The sequence below is a fragment of the Brassica napus genome, chromosome A5, assembly GCF_020379485.1.
Source record: "Brassica napus cultivar Da-Ae chromosome A5, Da-Ae, whole genome shotgun sequence".
NCBI lineage: Eukaryota > Viridiplantae > Streptophyta > Magnoliopsida > Brassicales > Brassicaceae > Brassica > Brassica napus.
The window spans coordinates 18531224-18552509 of NC_063438.1; the positions used below are offsets into that span (position 1 = coordinate 18531224).

The 21286-nt window shown below is 38.5% G+C and overlaps 3 protein-coding genes, 1 non-coding gene and 1 pseudogene across 5 annotated transcripts; 2 read left to right on the plus strand and 3 right to left on the minus strand.

Moving 5' to 3' along the window:
- Positions 1–1333: 1333 nt before the first annotated feature.
- LOC125609658 lies at positions 1334–1440 on the minus strand. Its single transcript, XR_007339810.1, has one exon. It is a non-coding gene; the product is annotated as a small nucleolar RNA R71 (small nucleolar RNA).
- Positions 1441–11391: 9951 nt separating this feature from the next.
- On the minus strand, positions 11392–13002 carry LOC125608746 (UV-B-induced protein At3g17800, chloroplastic-like). The gene is made up of 3 exons (XM_048779214.1): positions 12790–13002; positions 12378–12658; positions 11392–12308 (listed from the first exon to the last, which is right to left on the minus strand). Exons 1-3 carry the CDS (start codon positions 12889–12891, stop codon positions 11486–11488), a joined length of 1206 nt encoding a protein of 401 aa, XP_048635171.1. The 5' UTR covers positions 12892–13002; the 3' UTR covers positions 11392–11485.
- Positions 13003–13132: 130 nt separating this feature from the next.
- LOC125608745 (F-box/LRR-repeat protein At3g58980-like) lies at positions 13133–15262 on the plus strand. Its single transcript, XM_048779213.1, has 3 exons — positions 13133–14339; positions 14533–14676; positions 14774–15262. The coding sequence occupies exons 1-3, from the start codon at positions 13326–13328 to the stop codon at positions 15047–15049; spliced, it is 1434 nt and encodes a 477-aa protein (XP_048635170.1). The 5' UTR covers positions 13133–13325; the 3' UTR covers positions 15050–15262.
- Positions 15263–15457: 195 nt separating this feature from the next.
- Positions 15458–18145, plus strand: LOC111215905 (annotated as a pseudogene).
- On the minus strand, positions 17759–19280 carry LOC125608747 (transmembrane protein 45B-like). Of its 2 annotated transcripts, none has more exons than XM_048779216.1 (3): positions 18907–19280; positions 18445–18791; positions 17759–18372 (listed from the first exon to the last, which is right to left on the minus strand). In XM_048779216.1, exons 2-3 carry the CDS (start codon positions 18789–18791, stop codon positions 17925–17927), a joined length of 795 nt encoding a protein of 264 aa, XP_048635173.1. In that variant the 5' UTR covers positions 18907–19280; the 3' UTR covers positions 17759–17924. The 2 variants fall into 2 exon arrangements, with proteins under 2 accessions (XP_048635173.1, XP_048635172.1); XM_048779215.1 differs by having other exon boundaries at positions 18445–18795; positions 18907–19278.
- Between the last annotated feature and the right edge of the window lie 2006 nt (positions 19281–21286).

The window sequence follows — 21286 nt, forward strand, 5'->3', positions numbered from 1 at the left end:
ATTGATTGTCTTCATTCATAACTGCTCTTATTGCTTGCATTAAACTGGCCAGTTATTGTTAGATCCTAGGTTTAACCTATTCATTAACCGTGTAATAGGTTGCTAGATCTGTTATGAATGAGCATAGCATCCCTAATCAGCGAAAGTAGATATTGTGGTGTTTTGTGAACCGATTAGACTTGATCTTAATGTTCATCATCACGCCTTGATCCAAGCGAGAGCTTAGGTATTGAGGCTGATCGTTGAAAGGTGAAACACCACGACAGTGGGTTGATCTAGTATTGTGTTCCTAGTTCTAGACTAGTCCATTAATCAAACTTGAATAATTGTTTGGCTCATGATTGTAAGTGCCCGTTAAACCCTAGGTTAGTTTTTCATTAATCTGAAACTTAAAACCAATTTGTTACTTGCTTTTTACGTTACCACAAACTTTAAAACCCCCATATTGTTTTAGCTTGATTCTGATCCCATAAAGATAAAGTGTAAGATTTGGTCTCTGTGGATTCGATCCTAAAGTGCTACATCGACATACCATTCGATTGTGGTAGTGTGCACATTAGGTTATTTGGTGTGGGTATACACGTAATATCAAATTGGCGCCGTTGCCTGGGACCATCTTTTTACCTTTATTTTTCGGTTATTTATTTAGTCTAAGACCTCTAACTTGCCTTATCCTTTTTGTTGCAGAAAATGTTCCAGGTGCATGACCAGTAGACATACTCGGAGAAACGCACAAGGAGAGTTAGTTACATTTACCAACCAGGAGCTAGCAAGGTTAGAAAGAACAAATCGTCAACAGCCAAGGAAAACTGACACCACTATGGGTGATCACGCCAATCAGGATGATCTCGCTACGGCTATGGCACTCATGCAGCAGCAGATGCAACAAATGCAGCAGACCATCCAAGCTCAGTAGGATGCTGCTGAACAGGCTGCTCTCGCGCAGCAGGAACAACAGGTGCAAACTGTTCCAATCGGACAGAGAAACCTTCCGCGTAACATTCCTACTACGCGCTCTGCCATTGTTCCTCCACTCTGCACCAGACAGGACTTCAAGATCAAGCCTGCTTTGATCGGTCTAGTACAGAGAAAGGTGTTCTCTGGTCTCTCTACAGAAATTCCGATGGAGCATATTGAGAGCTTCGAAAAATTCTGCAGTTTCACTCGCGCTAATGGTGTTCCACCAGATTACATCAGGTGCATGTTATTCCCATTCTCTCTTGATGGAAAAGCTGCACGGTGGTTGAACTCTCTCCCTACTGGCTCTCTCACTTCATGGGAACAGGTCCGATCAGCGTTCCTCAGCCATTTCTACTCTAAGGCGAGAACAGCTGCATTGAGGAACAAGATCACCTCCTTCAGACAGCACACTGATGAGCTTTTCTGCGACGCATGGAAGCGCTTCAATGACTATCGCAGAGAATGTCCTCACCATGGATTTGATGATGATTATATCCTGGACATTTTCTATGATGGAGTGGACTGGAAATACCAAGGTGCTCTAAACTCTGCGAGCAATGGAGACTTCATGACTCAAACCACTGCTGGAGCGTTTAAGCTGATTGAGAACATGGCTGCTAGCTCAGCTAATAAGAAAGAGGAGAGTGATTGCTCCAAGAAAGGAAACAGTTCTGACGCCCAGAAAATAGATGAGCTGACTGCCAAGGTTGATCAGCTACTGAAAAACAACCAAGGGCACGTCTTCAGCATGGAGCAAGCTACGGCCGGACATATTCAGAACCAGAACAAGCGACAACCGCAGAGCAATCAGCAAGCTGTTCCAGCTACTGAGAACAGTCAACCAGATGAGCTGAAGGGTCTGGGTATGATGATGCAACAGCTGTTGCAGGGTCAGCAGGTTCAGGCTAAGGCGTTGAATCAGGTAACCACGGAAATGGATACCAGGATGGGCAACATGTTCACTGAGCTGAATAACAAGTATGACAATCTTGCGATCCATATAAGAAAGATCGATGTTCAGCTTGCTCAAACAGCTGAGAGTGTCAAGAGGCAACAAGAGACGCTCCTGGAAGAACTGATAAAAATCCTAGGACTGAGCACTGTAATGCAATAGAGCAGCCGTTTGCTGAGACTGTTCTAGGCGCAGAAGAGAGAGCAGAGCAGTCTGCTAGCTCTGGAGTGACTGCTCCTAGCGAACCTGCTGAGACTCCACCATCTCGAGTCTATGTTCCCAAGGTTCCCTATCCAATTCCACCTAGACATCTGATGGATCCCATTAGTGAAGAGCAGTTGATAGGTTTTAACAAGATGGTGAGAAGGCTTCCTAAAGAACTTGCATTCGAAGATGCTCTGCAGATTCGTCCATTGCTCCAGTTCTTTAAAAACTGTAGAGAGACTCAAGAGGAGATCAAGGTCCTCTATACCAAAGCACTGTCTACACCAGCACTGAAGGTATTGCCTAAGGTTGATGATCCTGGAAAGTTTGTTTTCCCATGTTCCATCGCAGGAACAACCTTCAAGGATGCTCTTTGTGACTCTGGTTCTTGTGTGAATCTCGTCTCAAAGGCTATTGTAGACGATTTGGGTATTGCTGATGTTGAGCGTTCTCAGCTGACCCTGACCTTTGCAAACTCTTCCAGAGCAGTCCCATATGGAACCATCCGCAGCCTTCATGTTCAAGTAGGGGAATGCATTGTTCCTGCTGAGTTTCAAGTTGTTGAGATGAACAAGGATCATGAGATGCCTTTGATATTTGGAAGGACATTCATGGCTACTGTTGGAGCAACCATCGATATGCCCAACAAGAGAGTCTGCTTCTCCAACATCAACAAGAAAGTTTTCTACAAGGCTGTACCCACCAGATCTTCCTCATCACACGCCTCTTGCATCTCAGTGTTTGATGTAGAAAAGCTGAAGGTTGTTCCAGAGAAAGAGCATGGTGATAAGGGTGAGAGCAGGCTGTTCTCTGATGAAGATCCTAGCACTGATCCTACTAAATTCAGAGGGAATTCAAGGGTGAAACAGAAAGTCCAGAAGAAAAGAATCAAGGGGGATCCTACAATGACTTTGATACCTCTCAAGTGTGATGAGAACTCCATTGAGTATGAGGTAAAGTGCAAGGGTACCTCCAAACCGTTCTCTAAAGTCAGAGTCATTCTCACACATGAGCTAAAGGAGAAAGGGAAAGCTGCTGTGAAAGGGTTGTTGAGCAGATTTCTGGAGCTGAACATGTCTGATTGTGGAGCTTATTTTGGAACAAGCCCTCCTGCTCAACCAGACTGATCCCAGTCACCAAGTCAAGCTAGAGACTTAAACCAAGCGCTTGGTGGGAGGCAACCCACTGGTGAGTGTCATTAACATTAGGATTTTCTTTTTACTTATTTTTGTTTTTAGTTTGTTGAGTCTCAGGTCATAAATCAGAAAATCCGAGACCCTTGAATGGAGCAAGCAGCTGGCTGCTCTCATTCCAGAGCATCCTTTACCGGAGCAACCGCGTCTTGCTCTGTCAGGCTGCTCCGCGCCAGGTAAGTATCTCGAACAAAAAAAATGTTTATTCTTGATTTCATTTTCTCTCTGATTTATTTTCACACCAGGGACGTTGTGAAGTAAGTCTGGGGGAGGGTTTTCGTCAATTACTAACTCGTTTCTTTCTTTTGTTTTTTTTCTTTTGGGTCAATTTGAGTCAGTTTTTATTGAGTCAGTCAAAAATTTGTGGAAATTAGGACCTTATTCCGTGTTGATCACTAACCACCTTGTGCTTTAGTTATCTTATTCAGTGACCTTAGTAGTGGCGAAAGACACACATGTGGACCTGGAACACCCTGACATATCTCACTTGATTCTCCAGAAGTTCTCAGCCGATCAAGTTACACTGGGTAGACTTAACTCCACCTTACTTGAACCTAATCTTGACTGAAATTCTTCTTGTTATGGGCATTAGATCAGGGAAACGAGAACACACTCAGGACTTCTTATCCTTTTTATCCATCTTGCTGATCCTGAGTGGCTAGCTCATCTTTAGCTAGTTCCCACCCTGCACCTTAGCCTTTATTCCACCTTCATGCATTTGTTTTTCAGTGTCATATGTGCAGATATGTGCAAAAAGGTCGGAGAGGAAAGGATCAACGCAGCCTCCTACTCGTTACTGCTGCAAATTATGTCAGAAAGGAGAACAAGCAGATTAAGGGAGCAACCGCTCCATAACCAATGAACTGCGCAAGAGCAGGGGTGGAGAACCAGAATGGTCGCGAAATCAGAACCACCAGTGGCACTCAGAACGATCATGTATTACCTCCTTCTTCGTCACATCACCATATCAGTCTTCAAAAAAAAAAAAAAAAAACGAGATTAATGTGATGGAGAAGGGGAAGAAAGAAAAGAAACATGGAGCCACTGGAAAGGTCGAGCAAGAAGTTGGTACCAAGTATTGAAGAGTGTGTAGAGGAAAGTGGAAAGCAGAACAATCAGTTGCCTGTTCCGTCATCAGAACAGTCGCACCAGATAGAGCAAAAACGAGTAGAGGCTGTGGACATCAATGGATCTATCCTCTCTTGCCATTTTGTGTGATATCCTGCATCCTCTTCAATGAAATGGTAGCCCCTAAACACTCTTAACTCCACCATTAAATAGCCTGTTCCACACCTAGACCGTCTACCCTGAATGATGCCTGTGATGAGAAGCTCACGCTACTCTTAAATGAATGTAGGGAGTTCTGTCTCGATAGTGTTGCTTTTTCAGGTTTGAGATGAAGAGTATGGAGCCGATTTTTGAACAGCAGTCAGTGGGGTTCCGGTAAGGGTGTGTTGTCCTAGTTTTACTGCTTGTATGGTTCAGAGATTCGTGGTTAAAGTATGGTTGCTGAGAATAGGAGAGTTCCCACACTTTCAAACCTTTCTCCCTGTTCTTGATACTTGACATTGTTTGAGGACAAACAAGGATCTAAGTCTGGGGGAATTGATATATGGTGTTTTATACATCTTGTATATATGCTTTTAAATTGGTTTTCGAGTCTTTATCGAGTCTTCCTAGTCCTTTTGGAGTCATTACAGGTCTGGATTTGCATTAGATGGGAGATGGACCAGCTGGAACAAAAGAGGCATAAAACAATGCAATTTGGTGGTTTTCACGCAGAACAGTCTTGATGACTGTTCCGGATAGCGGAGCAACCCGAGTGACTGTTCCGAGTGAGTGTTCTAGCGGCAGAGATTTTTAAAGAAACTACAATCATTACGGGATTTACCCTAATTATCCATATTTTCTCTCCCAGCCGCCTGTGGCTTTAATATATCATATTTTCTGTTTCTTTTTATCATTCTAGGCTATTGTCGACAGAAGAAAACCATTGGAGACTTTTGTGCTTTTGGATTGTGAAGGGAGAAGGCTCCATCTCTCTCACCATAGAGAAGATTATCCTGAACCCTCTTTTTATCTCTTTTATTTACATGAAGTCTTATTCAGAATTGATTTCTGTGTTCTCTCTTGTTATGACTGAGTAGTCGATCTAGCTAGCCTATGGTGTTAGGGTGTTAGATCGTGAGCTAAAAATAGATAAGTATCCATTGATTGTCTTCATTCATAACTGCTCTTATTGCTTGCATTAAACTGGCCAGTTATTGTTAGATCCTAGGTTTAACCTATTCATTAACCGTGTAATAGGTTGCTAGATCTGTTATGAATGAGCATAGCATCCCTAATCAGTGAAAGTAAATATTAGGGTGTTTTGTGAACCGATTAGACTTGATCTTAATGTTCATCATCACGCCTTGATCCAAGCGAGAGCTTAGGTATTGAGGCTGATCGTTGAAAGGTGAAACACCACGACAGTGGGTTGATCTAGTATTGTGTTCCTAGTTCTAGACTAGTCCATTAATCAAACTTGAATAATTGTTTGGCTCATGATTGTAAGCGCCCGTTAAACCCTAGGTTAGTTTCTCATTAATCTGAAACTTAAAACCAATTTGTTACTTGCTTTTTACGTTACCACAAACTTTAAAACCCCCATATTGTTTTAGCTTGATTCTGATCCCATAAAGATAAAGTGTAAGATTTGGTCTCTATGGATTCGATCCTAAAGTGCTACATCGACATACCATTCGATTGTGGTAGTGTGCACATTAGGTTATTTGGTGTGCGTATACACGTAATATCATCTGTCTGCAAGCATCTCTTGGAAGATGAAACAAAATTGCAAACATAACAGACAATTTGTTCTTGAATACTATGGAAACATTAAAATCTGCTACTACGTATACATGTGTTGCTTCTACCGAGCTTGAGAAACAACATGAGGATGCCAAGATACACAAATTTCACTTTGGTTTAGATGAGATTTGTTTTAATACAATCCAGTCTCAAATAATTGATGAGGAACCTCTACTGACCTCAACATTGTTTACTTACGTGCCATTCGAGCACAATAACATCTAAGTAATATGAGATGTGTGGAGGTTAAACATGATGCATTAAGATTTCCGTTAAGGTCGATTCTATGAATTCTACACCTACTACATCCAGTGTTGTTGCAGTAACTTCTCGCAGCCGCGATTCCAATTGTTCTCCATAGATTTCAGAATTGTTTTCTCGAACAACAACAACGCTCTGTTTCGTGAGGGTTTTCTAGTTCAAATAACCATGGTCGGGGAGGTCATTATTCTAACTCAGGTGGACAAGGATGTGGTTGTTGAAGGGTTTATTCCGCTTCAATTAATCCAGCCATCTCTCATATTCCTACAGATCATATCATGACACTCTTGCTCAACCGCCCTATGATGTTTGTTCTCCCACTGTGGTCACATGTAAAACACCTTATCTAATTGTAACTTATCTATCTTAAGCCAGTGTTCATTTCTGCTATAATATATGTGGCCGAACCAACAATTTGTCTTAACGAAAGTTTAGAATGACTCTATGGACGATGATTATATATCACTTGAGGTAAACCGTACTTGGGATATCACTATGCTTCCTCCAGAGAAAAAGGAAATTGGATATAAGTGGTTCTATAAAATCAAATACCATTCAAATAATAAGGTTGCTCGTCACAAATCTCGTCTAGGTTCACTTGGAAACCTCCAACGTGAAGGTTTAGATTACACGGATAAGGTTGCTCCGGTTCCAAAACCAACTACATTTCATTGTCTTCTTGAAATTGCTTCTGCAAAGAGATGAGAACTTCATCAAATGGATTTCCATAATGCTTTCTTACATGGTTATTTGAAAGAAGAGGTTTACATACACTTGCTTCCCGGTTTTGAAGATCCTGATCCTTCAAAGATATGTCATTTGTGTAAATCAATCTACGGACTTAAACATTTCCCCAAATGTTGGTTTGCAAAACTAAGTACAGCGTTACAAGACTGTCGATTCAAGCACAATCAGTATTCATCGTTTTAAGAGCTACCTTTACCAATACTTTCACATGAAAGATCTTGGCAAACTCAAGTATGTTCTCGTTATCGAAGTTGCTCGTATGAATTCTTTATCTCTCATCGTAAGTATGCTTTGGACATTATTAGCAAAGCTGGATTTCTTGGTGCTAGGCTGATGAACCCCTTATGTTGAGATTACTTTGTCTATGATACTTCAAGGATGAACTTATGGTTTGAGAGAGATTGAATCGATTCTGAACTTGATGAATGATTAAATAAATTTGAATGGTCTTCAGTGAGTATCTATGAACTGATCAACACTTATGTAGATGTGTCCTTGATCGTGAGAGTTGTTCTGACAAACAATGATCAAGGACGAGTCTTCTTGCAGAGAATGAACTCCTAGCTGTCGATGTTCAGTGATGAACAAAAGATTCACAACTTGTAAGAGATTTTTTTTAAAAAAAGGTGAATACTCTTATTCAGGTCATACAGCCTCCTTATACAGTCTTACAATGTGTGAAAAACTAGAAAGAAAGTAGAAAACTAGGCAAAGGATTTTTAGAAAACAATAATTTGACTGAAACTAAAAACTAGGCAGTTGTAGAACCAAGATGTTGAATATTGACTGGACTTTAAAAGAATCTTGCTTGACCACGACCAGGACTTCCTTTGTTGATATTTTATGATTAGAATGTGTTTGAAATAGACTGATCAATGGGCTAGTCGAATTTAGCTTGAAACAAATCCAAATTGAATTTGTTATGGCTTTATTCATGGGCTTAATCAATTCTCTTTGGTCTGAGAAAGACTCATTTAGTCCAACAGCTAAACCAGCTACATCTTCAGTGTCACTCAGCTCATCCCGCTCTAGGTTAGTGTCACTTAGCGCACTCAGATCATCCAGCTCCAATTTAGTGTCATTTAGCTCATCCAGCTCCTCTACACTCACTTCAGCTGGTTTCAGTTCACACACACTCTCTTCAGTTGGTTTCAGCTTGTCCTCAGCGTTATCAGTTAGTTACAGATTGTCCAAAGTTGCATATAGCTGATCATGGTTACATCATCCCCTCTTTCAAAAAGATATGTCCTCAAATATGTATCTCCTACATCAAAAGGAACATATTAGACTCGAGACAAAGGTTCAAGAAGAGAAACATATAAGCAACAACAAAGTATGGTTTTGCACAGAAACTTCCTTGGAGGTTTGAAGACATTTTCCTCAAATACTTCCATCTCTAAATCTCAGCTTGATAGGCATAGATGAGATGAATGATCAGGCATAGATGAGATGAATGAGCTGGATGAGCTAATTGACACTAACTTGGAGATGGATGAGCTGAGTGAGCTCAGTGACACTAATCTAGAGCTGGATGAGCTGAGTGACACTAAAGATGGAGTTGGTTTAGCTGCTGGACGAAATGGGCTTTTCTCAGACCAACGATAAGTGATTCAGCCCATGAAGAAAGCTATAACAAATTCACTTTGGATTTGTTTCGAGCCAAATTCGACCAGCCCATTAATCAGTCCATTTCAAGCTCATTCTCGTCATAAGATATCAACAAAGGAAGTATTGGTCGTGGTTAAGCAAGAGTCTTTCAAAGTCCAGTCAAGATTCAACATCTCGGTTCTACAAACCATATATTTTTGTAGATTCAACATCTAGGTTCTAGAAAGTTCTTTATATTCCTAAACTTTCATATTACAGGTTTTAGATACTCAATAATACTTTTTTTTTTGTAGTATCAATCATTTTGATGTTAACACAACAAACTGCTTTCTAAACTATATATAATATAACTATCAGTAGTATGACGAATAATATTTAAATTAAAACATCACAAAAAAATACTACTGAAGTGGACTTTTAAATACGTGATAAATTCGTCAGAGAATTTTCAAGAAAAACTCATTGTGGATATCAAGGGAATTACCAAATGATAACTGACTGAAAGCATCACATAAAATCTTCTAAATATTACTAGGCAAGCTATTAGTTGCACAATAATTAAAATTGATAACAATTATTGTATCCTAATATTTATAACCTGATAAAGTTGAGCATGTGTACCTATTTTTGAAATTATCAACATGTTTAGCAGAAGGATCAAACCATATTGTATGACACTAAAAGCATTTGATATGCTTATTTTAAAATTTAGACTAACAAATTAGTATCCGACGAATATAAATAAAACTGCACATATAATAAATGAATAAATATTGTTATAATTTTTTATAAGATTTGACAGACATAAAACGCAAGACACATATCACAACCGCATCCATCTTCTTTAATGTGTATATGAAAATGTTCTTTTCGCATGATATCCTCATAAAATGCACTTAAGGCCTTAAGGGTAACCTATCTTATATATATTTTAGTTAACAATAAATCTTTGTTTATATGATATACATAAAAACACCACTTACTTTGTAGAGTGCAAAATTATTTGTAGTTTAGATGAATTGATTGATTTTATTTTAGTCTTTACTTCTTCGACGTTACCAACCTAACTGATTTGTCCAATGACATTTGTCAAGTCCAACAAACACAAAATGTCAAAATTGCGAAATTATGATTTTTTACGAACAAAATAATACATAAGCATATAGTTACATATGTACGCTTTCTTTTCATATTTTTTATCTAAGATATCACAAAAATCAGTAAAATATTTTTCTGGTACAAAATCAAGAAAATTTGTCAAAGCTTTGGTCCAAGTTATTCATTTAATAGACCATTTGTATGGAAATAAGATGATAATGAATTCACCATCGTATATTTTTTTAGTCTGAATATGTTGATTCATAAAGTTTGCCCGTCATGTAGAAGATGCTTATGTTTTTGTAAAACCTCATTCTCAATAGATGCATGCAATATGATACATTTTATTTACCAAAAAAAGATGCATTAGTATTTTCATATGTAGTGAAGAACATTAAAATCGTTTATAAATAATTAATAGTACATGAACACTACACTATCTTTTCATCCACAAGGATTAACTCAATAGAGTTCCTGTTATGGAGTTGAAAAGTTCATTTGTTGATAGTCTTTACATGAATTTCATGATTCTCACTGAATGGTTCTAGCAAGTTCACCTGAATTTAGTATGGAATATTTCTTGGGAAAATGACATTTTTGCGTTAAACGATTGGGTTATACATGAGAGGAAGATGTATATATATAAGTTTTTGACTAGTTAACCTACGAGTCATAAGAACATTTCCCAGTACGTTAGTAGTACCATGTTTAAACGATTTGGTTCAAATATAGTATCTTACCTAACGTCTATGATGTATTTAAATTAATAGTTAAACGATTTGTGATATATATATATATATTAGAATTTTTGTTTACAATGGTGAAATCATACTATTCGTGAGAGAATTTTGGTGATTTGATATATAGGAAGTATAATTTTTGTGAACAATATCAATACTAAATATCAAAGTTTATGTGGTTATCAATTAATAAAATATTATGATAGATATATAAAATAAAATATCGTGTATCACTTTTGTCTTGAAACCTAAACCGTAAAACCTAAAATTAATTCAATCAAACCAACATTGTATATTGAAACCATATATGTTGCATAAACCTTATAAGTAAATTAATCACAAAAGTATCAATCATAAATCAAAGTTTATAATATGATGGGGAAATCAAATGAATTCAGATGAGAAATTATCTAGCGAGTTTTGATTAGGATAACCACACAATTTAACGCAAACTGGAACGAAATTGAAATATGGTAACTAAAAAAATCGTTTATTTAAGCTAATCTGGAATTAACGATGTCAGCAAGTTAATAAATTCTTATCCTATGTGGACTTGAGTCATATTTGAGTCATCAATACATGTCATTTATATCATGTCACATTTTAGAACCAATCAAATTATAATTTTTCAGTTAAGCATGTCTTCAATTAATAGTATAATGTTGGTTTGAAAATAGTAAGAAAATAATCTAGTAGATATCGACTTAGAATCTATACTTTTGAAGTGTAGTTTGTATACGTTTTGGAATTTCGAGTTTGTTATCAATTCTTCACATGAGAGATAAACAATTTACATTCAAAAGTACAAATTTCTTCTTTCTTTACATGATAACTTGGAAAAGAACATACAAATTGAGGACTAGGCAGGCTCAAGCCTTGAGGAAATGGTACTTAGATTCAACGTAGCTCTCTGCGTCCCATAAGAAAGATCCAAAGGTCACAGCTTCCAAAACCAACATCGCAAGACCCGAGAAACTCAGAGACAGAACCTCATCGTTAGACGTATCCAGCTTACCGTCCTCCAGTATCCTTATGTCCGGTCGCCCAAAGAGCGCCTGGGTCTGCTTCTCTATCAGCGACATGGCTTCTTTAGACCGTATCGTGGCGTATCTCTGAAGCGTATCCGAGTCTAAGTACGTAACGTACGATCTCAACCCGTAAGACGACGACTCTCCTTCATTCCTCTGTATTGCGTACTCATCAGGATCATATTCCTCTGGTTGGATCCGGATCAAAGAATCCGGGTCCCATAACGGGTAAGGAGGGGAAGGCTCTTCGTAGCGTTCCCTGGTTTTGTCAGGCCGTTTGGGAAGTGTGTTCATGGTTCTCTCAAGCTGGTATCTCTGGTCGATTCTTCTTAGGAAGTAGCCATACATGACAGAAGCAGCATAGAGTTTCCCGAGTTTGATCTTGCTTATCTGAACTATGGAGCTTAACGGACCTACTGCTGTTCTGTCTCCAAGAACCGAAGACAGGTGACTCTGTATCATCTCAAAGGCTTCCGCAGAGTGAATGACTTCAAGCTTCTCTTCTTGGTTTGGCCATAAGTCTATCCGTCCTGCTGGGTCTGAGGTTGGTTTAATCTGAGGGATCATGGTGATTTCTTTCTCCACAAATCTATGCACCACTAAGCAGTAAATGATCTCTGCCAATGTTTTACGTTTCTCCTTATCCTTAACTTCAGATATCCTCCTGCGAAAGAGAAAGAAACTGCTAATATAACATAGCCTAGGTTTAAGCAAGAGAGGATAAAAGACTTACTTAGAGAGAATGTCTTGCGAAGAAGACGGTTCGGCTTTGAGATTATCGTTTTCGGTGGATAACTTGTCGAGCTGCTGATCGACAGTGACGGGTAAGAGATGAGGATGTGTCCTAAGAATCTGGTCCAGAAGCTGTCCCACAGGAGATTCCAGCTCAACAGGAGCAATCGGGGCAAAGTTGTCGTCTTCTCCTGAGGCTCTCACTGTCACGCCTCTTCCTCGCCCGTTCTCAGCGTTGTTGCTGCTACTTCCAAGCTTGGGGATACAGAACGAATGGCATCTCTGTAAATAACAACGAAAGCAATAGCAAGAAAATAAACTGAGAATCCATAAGCTACCAAGTGTCCGAGCAGATTAAACTAACCTAACCTAACGAAATAGCAGAACGAAGTAGACGAAACGACGAGTTTCACCTGAGGAAGAAACGATGGAGAAGTAGAGGGAGGAGAAAGGAACTTGGAGAGGGAGTGGTAGTGCTTGAAGCAGAGGCAGCCATAGCTGCCGATTGCTTGCATTTTTTTCTTTCTTGGATTTGATTTTTCGCAAAGTATCTCAGAGATGACTACTACCAAATTGTGGCTCAGGTTCTACAGAGACTCCTCTTATTAGCTCCAAAAATAAATAAATTAACAGACAAAGTAGTAGACAACGAACCACTAAGAACACGCCACGTCATTATAATTGTTGGGCCACGATCAGCTCTTTGGCAAATTTGAATTCAGGCCCAAAACGTTTTCAACTTTGGTATCTGAGTTGATGATCATCAATTCATCATCGTTGTTGGTTTTTCTTGTTTGACTGCAGCATGCCACGTGGAAGAAGCACACGAACGGCGCAATGCAAGACAATTCGGTTCCTTTACCTTTTGTCTTTTTCACCTTTGGTTAAATAATATCCTTTGGTTAAATAATATCTCAGATGCATTTGCATTTGTCCTCGTGCACTCAACATGTGGAGGCTTTTCATCTGTAGCAAGGTTAGTGTTAAGTTACTGAAACTGAAAGGAATCATTAGCAATAGGATGGATAGGATTAGTAATCTACCAAAAGAGGTTATCCGCCGCATTGTCTCCTTTCTTTCTGCAAAGGAGGCTGTTTTCACATCTATTCTCTCAAAAAAGTGGCAAAATCTCTTTACCATCATTCCAAAGCTTCTGTTTGATGACACAGACGAGATTCAAGGGAGTTTCTCTTATTTCGTGGATGGAGTAATTTCTCTGCCGTCCAGTACTCGCGTGAATAAGTTCTACCTAAGATGCAGAGATCGTGTTGATCCAGCTCAATATGATCTTATCAACCGTTGTCTATGTGATGTGCTGAAGCGGGGCATCTTGGATCTTAAACTGGACATAGGTATTGGAAGACATTATTATCTGCCCTTTGAGTTTTTCACTTGCAAGACAGTTGTTAAAGTGGAACTGGAGGGTCGTTATGCGGCGGGTTATTCCTATGGGAAGGGTTTTGTTATTGATGTTCTCCCTGAGAATGCTTTTCTACCCGCACTTGATACGCTTACTCTTAGTGTCATTCAGTTCAACGATCTTCGTGGTTGTGCGTTTAAAAAACTTCTTTCTGCTTGCCCTGTACTTAAGGAACTGACAATATTTGGTATGAGGTGGCAACGTCCGAAATGGTCTGGCAAGCTGTGCATTCCAACCCTTCAAAGACTAATTATTCAAGATTTCCATCCTTCTCAGTTTACGAGAGTTACTTTGGATACTCCAAGTCTTACCTATTTTGAGTGCTCTGATGCTATGCCGGATGAGTATTCAATTTTTAATCTTGACTCCCTTGTTGAAGCTAAGCTCCATCTTATGTTCACTGACGGTCAGTACCAGTACTACATACCCTACGATGGATCTGTAAGTCATGATCACAATAATTCTTCTAGCACTCCAACAAATCTGATAAAGGGGTTGGGAAATGTTGAAATCATGGAGATATTATTTCAGAACACTTTCGTGGTAAGTGTGCTGTTGTTTCTTTTATAACTCTGTGACATCTTATTACAATTTGAGTTTCTAGAAAAAAAAAAAATTAGTAATCATTGAGACATTATTGTTTTGCTTTCATATGATGTTCCACTAGAGGCTTTGTATCTAAATAATGCAGTACGTTGAAGATTAGATATATATATATATATTTTTTTTGTTTCAGGCATTATATTACTTCCGTGAAGCAATCCCGGTGTTTGAAAACCTATATCATTTAACCATTAGATGTGATGATGAGGAGGATTGTATGGCATTTCTACCATATTTGCTAAAGAAGTCTCCAAATCTAGAGACTCTTGTCATTGATGTATGATCAAAACCCTAAATGCTTATTGGTCAAATAGCTTACCTTAAAGATACTCCTTAATTTTTTCTCTATATATATATTGTTCCTCTTGCTTCAGGGTCCACTGCACTACAATGAAGAACAACCTGAATCTGTTTGCAACTGCTTGTTGGGATATTCTTTCTTGTTGTCGTGTCCTATAAAGGTCCTACAGATAACCGATTACCGCGGAACAATTGGGGAGGTGGATCAATTGAAGCATTTTATAGAGAAACTGTCGTGTCTGAAGTTGGTGAAACTTCATTCTTGTGATAGACCTGACGTAGACAAGCAACACTTGATGATTCCCAGAGCTTCTTCAAAGTGCAAGATCAAGGTCACATTTTCCTGTTAGTTTTACTAACGCATGCATGAACAAAACTTTGGTCGTTCGTCCTAGTTTCTCACATGTTTGTTGTCACATGATCGGATTGTAATCACGCTTTTTCTTACTTATTTCCTAGTTACTGTGTTTGTCTTTTGTCAGATTCCTCGTTGTCTTAGTTTGTACTCTTCTTTCTAGGGCCTGTTTTTATTCTGGTTTTTGTTATATGCTTTGTTTTAATTGTTCGTTGATCCTTACTCTGTTTCAACTGATCGTATAATCTTCACTGGAAGTGACAGAATTTTAATCAAGAGGTGGATGCTTTTTGGAAGAGAGAAAAAACCAAAGTGTTTTAGTTCACTCAAGAAAGTATATCTTCAAGGCAGAAAACTTGCTCATAGTTTGGTCAAAGGCTATACTGTCCACATTTCAAAAGTCTGGTTCTTGGTGGAACAGAAGCTAAAACGAATGCGTCAATCCAATCATATATTTCTGTTACATCTTCTTGCTTGCTTCAGAAAAGTTTTCTTTATTCCCGTATATGCTTCTCTGCAATTCTATACACAATTTTTGAAAACAGTTCGAACTGCACTTTGGGTTGCTTTTTTTTTTTTTGTAACACACACTTCGGTTTTTATTTTATTTTTACTTTTATATGTAAAGTCCGCTCAGATAAATTCATCACTAACAGTTTCAATTTATTTTTTCTGTAAATAATATTCTTTTACATATTTGTATATATCTGGCTCGATCGTATAAGATTTAAGTATTTAACCTAAACCTGATCTTCTCCAACGTCTTCTGCTAACATGTCGACGTCTTTAACTAAACTTTCTACTGCCACAGACTCCAATGAGTCTTCACCACTTCTTGCAACCGCCAGAAGCTTCAAAGAATGGTTACCACTTAATCAGACATATCTTCCTGATGACTTACTGTTGAACTTCTTTGTCCGCGTCTCGGTATTGTATTACCCAATTCTCTCCTTAGTCTCCAAGAGATTCCGCTGTCTCCTAGCCTCACGTGCCCTTTACGAAACCCGAAAGCTTTTAAACCGCACCGAGAGTTGTATCTATGTGTGCTTACAGTACGGTACTGAAGAATCACGTTGGTTTACTCTCTGCCGTAGACCAACACGAGTCCCTAGACTCCCTACTCCTAAACCACAATGGTTCAGTCCATGCTTTAGACCATTTAGGAAGGAAGAGAGGAAGTTAGGTGACAATCTTTTGATCTCAGTCACAACTTCCAATTTTTCTCCTTGTGGTAATTTCCTGTGGAATCTTAGCACAGTTGGTTCTAATATCTACATGATTGGTGGATACATTGGTTATAAACCCACGTCTAGGGTATTCTGCATGGATTGTAGGTCTCATATCTGGCAGGAAGCTCCAAGCATGCTGATAGCTAGGAGATTCCCTCGCGTGAGTGTTCTTGATGGGAAAATATACGTATTGGAAAGCTTCAAAAAATATGATACATCGAATTTGATGGAGGTTTTCGATCCTAAAACCCAAACATGGGAGCATGTGCCAACACCTGGTGCAGAGATACGCGGTGAATATATACTTAAAAGTGGAGCCATCAAAGGAAACCTTTTATTTTTTTGGAGACAAGAACATGGTGTACAAGCCTAAGGAAAATCGATGGGATGCGGTAGGATGGGAGATAAATTATATAGGAACGGCGATCTGTGTGATAGATAACGTAATGTACTGTTATAGAAGGAATAAAGTGATTGAATGGTATGACGACGAGGAAAACTGTTGGAAGATTTTGAAAGGTTTGGAAGAACTGCCTAAATTACCAAGTGGTGTTACTTTGGTGAATTATGGTGGGAGGATTGCGGTTTCATGGGATACAAGAACATGTTTTAAGATGATGATTTGGTGTGCTGAGATTACTCTTGACAAAGGACTCAACGAACATGAGATTTATGGGAAGGTTGAGTGGTGCGATGTTGTGCTTACTGTCCCAAGGAAACTTCATCTTCACAAGAAGTTGATTGTGGCAATATCAGTTTGATGAGGCGACATGGTTATATCAGTTAGTTTTCATTATGTTTAAGGATTTATTTTAGGGGTTAAGTTTGATAAAGCAGAATGCATGTGATGTTTCTCTCTATTATAAATGCTATGTTTTGGCCTCTCCTCTTCTAGGTGATATGATTTATTTATGTTTTTTTTTTCTAGATTATTTCATCAGTTACAAAAGCGACAGTAACATCAAAAAGACACCACAATAACATGATCAACCCATTTAACATTTCTAGAATGGGTTAGAAAATTGACCATTCGTGTTTGCGTTTTCGCATAGTCAGACACAACACACAATCGCTAATCAAGTGTGAAAAGAAGTAGAGAGAAGTTCAAAGAATTGAAAGCAGCTTGGATCGAGCAAGTTCTTACTTCTTAGGTGACTTTCTCTTTGATTTTAGACTCAAGTTTTGTTCAAGTTTTAAGCTCCATTTTCCAGAAACTGCAGCAGCTGAAAGGAACGAAGAAGAAGCGGTTGCAAGCCACCAAGGTGAGCGTGGAAGGTCGGGGTATGATCAAGTACTTGTAGAGGAGAGTTTGCAACCAGAGCATTGACTTTAAGATTGGAACTGCCTCTTCTGTCATGTAATCTTCAGTTTTGTTTGGATCCCAATGTACTCTGCTGCTATAAATGAGTTGCTCGAGTATCTAATGTAGTGACAAGTGAAAGAGGCACTAGGTTCCTCTTGAGAGCAGAATATAAACAAACCATTTATTAGATTAAGACATGTAGCATCATAGTCAGATATGTTAATGCCGGCCATGTATCTTCTTCTACTTTAAATCTTCAAGCTACAAAAACTCAGTAAGAAAAAGAGAAGAAGAACAACAAAAATATCTATAGATTCTACTCCCTAAAGATCTCTCATCTAGCTACTGACTCCAAATCTTGAAGCTGCAAAAACATATGAACCCACAAGGCAGACAAGAACAGCAAGAACCAAAGAGAAGAGCTGAAAGTTTGCCAGAAACTCTCCAGAGACAACGGAATCAACTGATCTGCAGACCACAGAGTTCTCTTTTAAACCGCAGCCTTGAGGCATCATAGGGCCATAGAGAGTGAAAGCCGTCTGATAAAACCAAAGTCCTTGAAGAGTCATTGCAATGCCATTGCACAGATCCACTGGGAAGCTGGTCGGGCAGATAGCTCCCGCGATTGAGGAGATGACGCAGAGACCGATGAGAAAAACGAGGAGGAGGTGGTAATAACCTTCAAGACCTTTGTGGCTTGTGGAGTGGAAGAAGAAGAGAAGACCTTCTGCTGTAAAAGCTGTTGCAGCAATTAGGCATAGAGCTTCTTGTGGCAGAGGAAGCAACCTAAAGAGAAATAAGAAAAACATCATGATAGATCTATAAACATGAATGGTAATCATTACACGAACATGGTACCTCGTTTTCTCGGAGAGCAAAGCGATGAGGCCGAGGATGAAGAACATGAGAAGCATCCCTGAGTGCTCGAAGTCGTTCATGTGTGAAGGATTCAGTACACCATTGACAAAGAAGTTGAGATGAGTAGAGTAGAAGAACTCGATGCACAAGTCAATGAACGAGCCAATGGTGACAACGTAGAGCTCCAAGCACTTGAACCTGTCGTTGAAAGCAGGGAGAGGGTGCCAAACTCGAACACGAAATGAGTTGGGGTTGGATATGAATCGAACCACAGAGCTCCAAATGTGCCATACTCCAACCACAAGGAACAATGTACCTGGCAAAGCATGGCCTTTGAAAGAACCCATCTTCCTGAAGAAGAGAATGTAACTAAAGATCAGTTTCATGTAAAGCTTAAGAGATTCATAGTTTACTCGAGAGCTAACAAGGGCAGAGATTTAAAACGAGGAATATAATAAGAACCTCTGAGAAATAGCAGATCAAGGGTTCTTCTTCGTTTTGTGGAGATTTGGATCAGAGAGAGAGATAGAACAAAGTCGGTCAACGTTTGAAGCTACCGAGAAGAACTTTGGATCAGATGAAGAGAGAACACGTTTACAAACAGAACAATAAAAATAGAAACTTTGGATCAGATGAAGGAAGGAAAAATATAAACTTTTTCCCAGTAAGAAAAAAAATGGATCGAAACGGAAAACAAATGAAATCTTCTCGAAAAGGGTCGCGTAAAAATAAGAACTTTTGCGTTTTTTTCTTTGAGAATTGAAAAAAGATGAGCAATAATAAGACAATCATAGAGGAAACGTTAATAAAAAAAACATTCATCATCTCTCACAAGTCACAACTCACAACTCACAACTCACATGGGAGAGAATCTGATCTTCTCATTTTATTTTCATTAGATAATCAATTGATTAGTTTACTCTCTTTTTTTCCTAGCGACACAAAATATCATCAAACGGATTTAATAAAAATGACACTAATCATGGGTACTGTAACCTCCAGATAGTTTCTTGTCATGGCTTCATCATAATGACCTTTTTTACATTGATAAAAATATCTTGTAAACAAGCCTACATTGTTAGTGAATAGTGATGATTACTAGCTTAGTTTATGACGTGTAAGGAATATGATCACAAGTTTGTAACACTATTCATCACTAGAGGTGTAAAAATGGGTCTAAATGAATGGATTGATCCAAACCAAACCAACCCATGGTTTTAATGAATCAATAATTTGGATGTTAATGGATTAATGGTTTTTATGGGTTAATGAGTTTAGTGAGTTGGAATAATATTGGTTTGGATCAAAATGGGTTTATGGATTATCCAATCCAACCCAACGTCACCTTCGTTGTGAGGGAGAGTCAAAAGTCTATTTTTCTTCAATTTAGCCTTTGGGTCATTGATTTTGTTGATTTATGATCGATTGAAGTGTATTTTCTGGTTTGCTTTGATCTATCGAGGAACTCGTTAGTTTAGAAGAGACTCCATTGACTCTAAGATATCTCAGATCAATCGAAGCTTGATATCTTAATCTGATTGCTTCATTTCTTTTAGGTGCTCATCGTTTGATCTACTTGTTGAACGTACAGATCTGTGTTGTTTGCTTCCGTGTTTGGTTTGATTTTGGGTGTTTTTGTTTGGTCATTCTTATGGTTTTTGGGTTGATTCTGTGTTTGGTTTTGATTATGGCTCAGCTCTCGTTTATTAAGGCAAGTACACTTGACTCTTTAAATCGTTACAACGTCTCTTCAAAGTTTTTGTAGCTGCTCTTGCAAAGCGAATCTGAGATTTGTAGCTTTTGGACTTTAGTTTGGTTGGAGTCTTGGAGAAATACTCACGAGACTTGCTTAGATTTATTTAAGTTCTTATGTGTGCTAAAGGGTGATAGAAAGGATGTACGTATGATCTTTTGTTGGCCTTATTGGTTTGCTAAGATTGTTGTATGCGTTTGTCTTTCTGAGGGTTGACTTTTGGGTTGTCAACTTTATAGGTTGCACTAAACCAGACTAATTTAGGTCTAACGACAGCTATATCGCTTTTTGTTCACCAGAGCTTGATCCCTGAATTCTTGACTTGTCTTAGTTCGGTTGTTCCCAGTGTTATCAGCTTTTTTGAATGAATCTGTAACATCATAATCTGTGTATTATTCTCACAGGTTCGGGAGAAGGAGCTAAGGCGTTGTTCACCGTTCTTAGAACGCTCATCAATACCAGGGGATGATGCTGCTACTGATTTGAGATCTAATGAATGGAAGGCTGTTCCTGATATATGGAGATCATCTGCGGATAAGTACGGTGACAAAGTTGTTGTGCTTGATCCCTTTCGTATGGTTTCGTTTCATCTGTTTCTAAAGTGTTGGAATGTTTCTACCATGGTAAGTTAAAAAAGGAACGCCTTTCACAAAGACTTTAAAGCTATGGATTATTAATTTTTTTACATTTGGAGGCACATTTTATCTTATCAATTACACTGCAAAACACAATGTGCTCGTAAAACACTTTCTAGTGTTAAAAAGACCAAAAACTCACTAATTAAAAAATTATGTACATTAACATTTTTTTACTTTTTTGTCTCTCTCATTCTTTCAAATTAACTTTATTCAAATTTCATCTTCCAATGATTCTATCACTTCTTTTTTTCTCTCCTACAAAAGGAAAAAAAAAAAGCAAACTGAAAGACTACAGCTTGTAAAAAAAATGAAAAGATGTAGAAAAGGAAGAAGGTAGTTTAACCTTCTGATCTTCTAAATCCTAGATTCTCCGAATTTGTCTGATCTTTTAAATCTTTTTAATCGATTCCCGTTTTGTTGGTTTCTTAGTGTTGTTGTGGATTTCAAAATC